Below are 8,391 nucleotides of genomic sequence, written 5' to 3' on the forward strand. Positions count from 1 at the left end.
GTGTTTGTCACTTGTATATGTTGAAGGTCGAAGCATGTTTGTACGAAATATGTTAGCATATGGCCAAAAGGGTACTCGACTTCATAGGGTATGTTGCACTAGAAGTCCACATAGTCGTCTTCTCAGTTTGGCCGAATACTTATTTGGTATATTTTTTTTTCTTTTTTGACAATGGTCAATTTTTATTTAACAATAACAGAAAAGTTACTAGATAAGCCGATAAGCACTGTTTGAGGCATTTTATATGCTCCATATCGGATTTTGCATATTGGTAAATATAGAAAAGTGAAATGAAACATATTATAAAACTCTGAAAACATTGGCATTCAGTTTGGATTTTCTAGCTACTTGAATCAACAGGCTCTACTATTGGGCCCAAATACATAAAGCGGATATACGATAAAAGAAGCTTGTACACATTCTACTCAAGTAATATGGTAAGGAGGAACAAACAAATGTTTACAACTGCTTCATGCACACTCTTCAATTAAGTTTTCTGCTATCTCTAGGTGCTTCTCATCTTTTACTGTTAAATAATAATGATTTTTTTGGTAGGTTGCCGAAGTTCCGTTGGGATGTTATATGGCTACCATTTGGTCCTCTTGGGTAGGACATACCTCACATCTGTTTTGTTTTGTTTTATTTCGTAAGCATTAACTAAATAAGTGCATGGTTTTGTTACTATGCTGCAGTGCATCTGCAGTCTGCCTCTATGTGGATCATTTACTAACTGAGTCATCAGAAGAGGTAAGAAAGCTTTGTGGATACATGTATACCTCCAAAGCAAGCTAGAGAGATGTTCTGCCTAAGTGATGGAGGAATGTACATGAGAAGCATTTTGGAGCATAATGACCAGGTAAATTATAAAGTATTTTCAATCTATCTTATGGATTGAGCCTAATATCCTTGTCAGCCAACAGCACAAAACAGAGATAATTTCTTTTGAGATCCAGTTACTCTTTTTTCGTTTTTCCTTTGGTTGGATAAAAGCAGTTGACGAAGATAGGAACAGTCACCAGATTAGAGACCAGCTAATAGGAGTTAAGGTGACATTTGGAGGTAATTTGTTTTTGTGAGAACTAGTAAGAGCTTTAGATCCTGTATTGAGAATAGTTTAGCATTTACTGGTTATCGAGTAAATCACTTCTCTATCAATCAATGATTCAAAGAATAGTTTATCATTTGCTTTTGGAAAATTGCGTTGAGATGTGTATTATTTTTTTATTTCCTATCCTCCAAACTCCCTTTCTTTGGGAAATGATATTTACAAGGTAAGGCAAGGATCAAGTAACTATACAATGCATTTTATTTGGTAAGGATCAAACTCCTACTTGCTTCAATTCTACCATGATTTTTTTTTTTTATAATCATAATCCATTCTGCTGTGATTTTGAAAACAATCCAAACATTTAAAATCAAGGTTGATCCATTTCGGTCTAGCATAATTTTCAAGACTATTAAATTTAAAACACACACTTAGTCCTTATTCCTCTCAAGTCGATTTAGGGATGGGGGCATGATAGCGATAAACTTAGTCCGCTAGTATCTTCACTTGACTTACCAAAGTTCAGTCTTATTGTTTCTCCAAAATAAGTTTTTGGTAAACAAATGTATTTTACTAATTTGTAAAACAGTTTTTCAGATATTATTTAAAATGGCATGAGATTACATCTTTTATTTCATTTTTAAGTAGCGTCAAATTTTAATAAAATTCTCCCTTTATACTATTTTTTAGGTTTTCTATGAGTATATTATTTATTTTAATTTCAATGAAATATTCATCTTTAAATAAAAAATCATGTAAATACAAATTATACACGCTGTGGAACTGGATATTTTAATGTTCAGACAACAAAAGTGTATTTAGATGACGAATAAGGATATTTGTACACTAGCAACGAAGGAAGTTCTGTAAAACGCATAATCAAGATGCATGTGTTTGTTCGTCCATCCAATAAGGGAAAATCCATAAGAAACTATATGCTGTTTCTGCCTAGGCATCGATTCAATTTTGTCAAACGTAGAAGAACATATCCATACTGAATACAATATGTGACGAGTAAATAGAAATATTGATTGCAGGAGGTCCTTTGCATAGCAGAGTTGTAAACGAATGAAAACAACCAGCATAAAAGTGCAGAATAAAAAAAAAATGAAATAACTATCAGCATCCTTTCAAAATAAATTAGTTGGGCAAAGAGGAATCCCCAAGCTTACTATTGGTGCTGACGATGGCGGAGAAATTAGCTTTGGGGACAATTACTAAAACAACTCAAAATTACATATTACACATCAAAATAACATTTTATTAATAAGTAAACCATGCAACATAACTAAACAACTTTGATTGTAGTACTCTAATAGCATGTAAAAAATATTACAAATCACTAAAAACAATATTACTTATGTTAACGAATTGCCAAATATATATCTATCCCATATCACACGAGTACCCGAATCGGATACCTGCAAGTTCTTTCAATATTTGCAGGCATTTGTGAATATTTATTAAAAAAATGTTTTTTAGAAACTAAGTTCTTAAAAATAATGACTTTGCACAACGATTATTCTTATCCAAATAGTTCTTTAGAAACTAAGTTTAAATGATACATTACTTCAATCCGATAAATCTAAACAAAAGTCAATAAACTTAAATAATTCAAATTCCATAAATTCAACCCAAAATTATCAAGGTATAATAATCCAATCTCACGGGTCTAAAAAAAGTCGATAAATTAAAATACTCCCATTCTATACATTTGAACTAGGATACTTACATAATTTTATCATAACAAATATTTAATAGGTAATCACAGGACAAGTACCTTAATATATGCCGTTGCCATTGCCCTCATTTATCAACAAACATGGATATTCCGTTTTAATTACCCGCAGGTGCTTATTTAATGAGATATTTTTATTCGTTAAATTTTATTCAGGAACCCATGTAAGTATAAATATTTTTGTCATCTTTAGGTCAAACAAATTTCCTATTATATATATATATATATATATATATATATATATATATATATATATATATATATTATAAATTAAAATATAAAACAACGTAAAGAGTAGTACTCTTACTTTCCTCACTCTTTCAATATTATTTTTCTTCTTTGATTTAGATGTGCATTTTACACAAGTAGCATTTTTTTTTGTCTTTGAATCATCTCAAACTACTTTTTTTAATATTTATTTATATATTAATTCTTTTTATTTTTTTCGATCTTTCTTTCTAATCTTCATCTAAAAAAGTTTTGATAATTTTCTTGTAGGCATTATAATTATATGCTTTAGTCGGGGACCTAACTATTTTACTTGATAAATAATGATCAGGGACCCACACTATAGCAACCAATCAGTTGGTCGCCACGTGGAGGAGTGAAGAAGGGGCAAAGCAAATTCCGTTAACTTACTTTGTTTGTTTTCTGAATTTCCCAATACCCATCACAGTTCACGGTACGCGTTCTCGCTAGATCTCTCCCTATTTCTGTTTCATATTTAATAATCTAATTCCCCCCCCCCCAAAAAAAAACCCTAATTTTTCAACGGTGTTAGTTCATCTCCACTTTTCTTCAACACCATCTTTCTCTTTCTTTTTATTTTTATATTTTTGTCAATTGTTCGATTCTTTTGGTGTTCCAGGGAGATCGATTGATACCGTCCCGTTGATTTTCCAATTCGACGAATAAGGGTATCACATCTCTTAATCAACCATGTTTACCCGAATTTTTGGTAAACCTAAACCGGAAGTCAATACTCTAACCGCTTTAGACGAGTTAAATGACGTAAGTTGAATTTGGATGTTCCAATTGGGGAATTCTTCTTTTTTTTTTCCTACCCGATATTGCTGAGTGCATTGTGCATGGTTGATGAATATAACTGTTCTTTCTTCAAATTATGCGTTTCACATATTCAAAGTAGTTTTATTGTTTTTCTTAATTGATAAGCAATGTTATTGTCTTTGGAAGCTGGAACTATTAAAAAACGAATTTCCTATGTACTCCATATGTCAATTAAGAATTTATTCTTGCGTGTAATTTTTTTTTTTACAGCATTAGAATAATGCTATTTTCAATTTGGAGGTGTAGAAAGCCATAATTTTATCTTTCACGTGTCCTTTTATAAAGCTTTTGTCATGTTAGTGTTATGGAAATTGCTTGATCTTAAAACTATGTGAATAAACTACAGATATTCACATAGTTGTTGGAGAGTGAAGACACAGCCTCAGTAGCCAAGTTCTGCTTTTAGTATCTTATTTTTTCTTATTCAATCTTGTGTTCTATTCTGAAACTTTGTATCTTCTCTGTTCTGTAACTTTGCGTAGTTTTTCTGAACATTCTTAGATCATGCAAAGATCAATGTGCGCAAAGTTTATTGGTTGTTTTCTTCAGTAATTTACAGTTTGAGGAAAGTTTTTTTTTCCCATTCTGAATGTTTTGCCTCTTGAATTCTGTAGAAACTTGAAATGTTAGAGAAAAAGGAGAAAGTACTCCTAAAAAAGGCTGCAGCAGAAGTTGAAAAAGCCAAAGAATTCACTAGGGCAAAGAATAAAAGGGGTAAGTATCAAAACTCATTTATGTTTGTTCTAGAGAATATCATTGAGACATCAATGCTGCCCTCCTTCCTATTTGACTTATATTTGTGTGACTGCTGAGATTTTGAAATTTGAAACCATGTTTTGGCCTAAATTTTGTGTTATGATAGTTTCATCAAGAATAACATGTCAAGCTTCTCAATAAGACTTGGATTCCATTATATGATTGGATGATCCCTTCTAATTTGAAGGGGACTACCTTCGGAGGAAATGGCCATTTCATTCCACCAAGGTTGATTACATTTACCTTATACTCATTATTTTCTTTAAATGATCCTTTAGTATTATGCCACTTCTGGGCACCATTGTTAGGGTACCAGGACCATCTCTGACATTGAACAATTAATTTTTGTTATATTCCTTTATCTAAGTTAGTGTGCAATGGAATATGAATTCCAGTCTTGCCTGTGCAAAACATTTTAGTGGGTAGTATTATTTTATCAGGAGAAGTGCAATCTCACTGTAATTTTGGATGAGTTGCAATTGCACCCATCCTTAACTACAAATAGTAGCAATTAACTATTTAGACACTGAGACATTAGGCATTAAGCTTTTATCTCTTCTTCCTGTTAATTTTAACTGTGTAGCTTAGTCAAGGTTATCAAAATTGAGTTTCAATGTTGGAATGGAAGAGGGGTGTAGGATTGTAATGCAAATAGTAACTAAGATCTAAATAATATGCAAAATTATATATATGTATGTTTTTATGTGTGCATATATATGCATAAAAAATTACATAAATTAGAAAAGTAACCTCTAAATCTCACCAGACATTAAACTAAATTGAAAAATCAGCCTTTTTCCTTGACAACAAAACACATCATCGTGTAGCAAACTTTAGAACCCGAAGAGAGAGGGAGAACAAAGGAGAGAGCATTCAGCCTCAAACAGAGGAGTCTGAGAAGAGAAACAAACCAAAGAGATAGGGGCAAGCTAAAAGAGTGAGGGAAGAACCAGAAAAGGTCAACAGTTAGAGAAGAACCAGAGAAGAGTGTCAAAGAATGACAGCGGAGGAGAGTTGAGGGTTGCACAAACACTACACAATTTAGGGAATCAAACAAAAAAAAAGCTTTCTTTCTAAAGGATTGTATGAGCCAACCCAGATCGTTCACTTTTGCAAACTGATTTTTGGAGTGCAGTAATCCTATGATTCCACGACTTGGAGCAATGATCCAACACAAGTGAACCATAGAATGCTTTCTGGTGGGAATACAAGTCACTTGGGAGGTCAAAACGCATTGGACCACACAATCCTATGTGTGGGAGGCGATTTTGACAACAATGAGCTTAGTGGCAATTTTCAAATGAGAGGCACATCTGCCCATGCCAGATTAATTTTAAAAAAGAAATACTCATCCATTTATTATTTTGTTCAACTTTTCATATTATATATAAAAAAAAAAAAATCAGGAATGGAGTTGCAAAGCTTGAGTGTGAAACTCCGCTAAATTGTTCAACAGGGTTCTATCCCCATTATTCTTTCCATTTATAGTACACATTATACTGAATTTATATGGATAAGCTTATATGCATTTTTTCAGAAAAAAATTTACACATCTTTAGGAATCCATTAATATGGGAGCTGGTTCATGAATCAATGATGTATTAATCCATTGTGACATTGTTTTTAAATTTCTGTTTTATGCAGCGGCAATACAATGTTTGAAGAGGAAGAGGCTATATGAACAGCAAATAGAGCAACTTGGCAATTTCCAGTTGCGTATTCATGACCAGGTGTGAATGCATTTTATATTCAGCATTCATGACAGGGGATTTGAAACTGAACCAGTCATTTGAATCGTTAAAATGAAAAGTTTTAGGTTGAGTATAAAAATGTAGAAATTATCATATTAATAATTATTGAACTAAAAATAGTATTGAGTATTGTAATATTAGTATGATTTTATAAAATATACTGCCTTACAGTGAATAGGTAAAAGGGGAAGGAAGAAGTGAAACTTCTCATGATAAGTAGTAAGCCAAACTGATTGCATTACAAGCTCTTATTTGTGTCAACATTGGACCAAAGCAGGAAAAGAAAAACTGAGTTTTGGTTTTAAATTGGGAACTAAATAATCAAATGATATAAAGAAAGTTTTTAAAAAATTTCAAAAGAAAATAAAAGGGACCTGTTCTATCTGTCCCGTGAGCCATGACTAGTTCACATGGGTCAGCTTGTTCAGGACTGGTGTTTCCATTTTTTATTTGTTTTTTTATATTTTATTTTTGAGGATTGGATGGATCCGTTCCCGGTTTTTCTAGTCCTAGCAGCCATTCTGCTCTAGTTCTGACAAATGAGTATGATAATGATTCAGTGTTTGGAGCATCATTTATATCTCAAGCTGATAATTTGTGTTGCAGATGATAATGTTGGAAGGTGCCAAGGCTACCACTGAAACTGTTGATGCATTGAGAACTGGAGCCGCTGCTATGAGGGCTATGCAAAAAGAAACGTATGTATATTAGTGATTTCATCCTTAATATGCTCTTCTATATTTTACATCTTTGTTTTAGGCTTGTTTTAAAAACTGGCAAGTTTACCGTATTTTTTATGATGTGAAAATTTTCACGGATATACAGTTGTATTGTTTAATGCATCTTAATGAGCTGCTGATTGTGACATTGTTGAGTTTCGGTATTTATTTTTCAGGAATATTGATGATGTTGACAAGACTATGGACGAGATCAACGAACAGACAGAGAACATGAAACAAATTCAGGAAGCATTGTCTACTCCAATCGGAGCAGCTGCTGACTTTGATGAGGTCATTTTCTCAAATTTTAACTTTATTTGTACTCTATGCAAATGAGAAATTTTTTTCTTTTTAGTTATTGAGCATAACTACAAAGTATGTGACATATCTGGGCATCATTCTGAAATCTGAATTTGTTTGCCATTCAGGATGAATTGGAAGCAGAACTTGAAGAGCTAGAGGGTGCTGAATTGGAAGAACAGCTTCTTCAGCCTGCAACTACAGCTCCAGCTGCTCCAGTGCATGTTCCAGCTGGGTGGCAACCCACTCGCCCTGTGTCTTCGAAGCCCACTGCCGAGGAAGATGAATTGGCAGCTTTGCAGGCTGAGATGGCACTTTGAGCAAGTCCCTTTTCTCAGCTGCGACACTATTGATTTATGCTATCTATTCATTAATCTGTTCTAGTTTGTTGGTATTGCAATTAAGGTGGCAGTTGAGTGAATTTGTGTGTGCACCAGTTTCATGTTAAATATCAACCTTTGCACAGTTGAGTTCACTTGTATAATAATAGTTTGGAATGAATTCCCTAAAGTTGCTTGTCAGGAAAAGTTTGACGATCTTATTTTATGCAGTTTTTATTGATTTTGCAGCTGGCTTTGATTAGGCCAGAACTTTACAGGCATTGATGTTCATTATAAGTGGCCTCTTTTAAAATCAAAGAGTGACACAGAGAATTCTGCCCCCTCTCTTTCTTGCTTACCTATGAAATTATTAAACAGACAAGAGGATGTATATAAAGGTTATAAAAATTCAATAGCCCTTCAAAACTTATACTTTCTCCTGGAATGTTTTAGTTTAAATGTTATTCAGACTGATCAGTGGATAATCTAAGACTTAAGTCACAGTGGAGAGTAACGAATGAAAAATGATTGATCTAGGAGAGGCAATGCTTGAGTTATTAATTATTTTAGTTTATTTGAAAATCACCAGTGCCATTCAAGCAGGGAAAAATATTTTTTAGTCCCGAAATAAAAATGCAATATTATTTCAGGCTGCTTAGACGGAAAAGCAAGTTTGAAGTTTGAACAATGAACC

General features: G+C 33.1%; 1 protein-coding gene across 3 annotated transcripts; it reads left to right on the forward strand.

Moving 5' to 3' along the window:
* Window positions 1-3,448: 3,448 nt before the first annotated feature.
* LOC114413525 (vacuolar protein sorting-associated protein 32 homolog 2-like) lies at window positions 3,449-7,978 on the forward strand. Of its 3 annotated transcripts, XM_028377983.1 has the most exons (7): window positions 3,449-3,465; window positions 3,652-3,794; window positions 4,466-4,565; window positions 6,252-6,337; window positions 6,965-7,056; window positions 7,254-7,368; window positions 7,506-7,978. In XM_028377983.1, exons 2-7 carry the CDS (start codon window positions 3,723-3,725, stop codon window positions 7,695-7,697), a joined length of 657 nt encoding a protein of 218 aa, XP_028233784.1. In that variant the 5' UTR covers window positions 3,449-3,465; window positions 3,652-3,722; the 3' UTR covers window positions 7,698-7,978. The 3 variants fall into 3 exon arrangements, with proteins under 3 accessions (XP_028233784.1, XP_028233783.1, XP_028233785.1); XM_028377982.1 differs by lacking the exon at window positions 3,449-3,465 and having other exon boundaries at window positions 3,564-3,794; XM_028377984.1 differs by lacking the exons at window positions 3,449-3,465; window positions 3,652-3,794 and adding an exon at window positions 4,714-4,835.
* Window positions 7,979-8,391: the final 413 nt, after the last annotated feature.

This window comes from Glycine soja, chromosome 5 (assembly GCF_004193775.1).
Source record: "Glycine soja cultivar W05 chromosome 5, ASM419377v2, whole genome shotgun sequence".
In the NCBI taxonomy this organism is placed as follows: Eukaryota; Viridiplantae; Streptophyta; class Magnoliopsida; order Fabales; family Fabaceae; genus Glycine; species Glycine soja.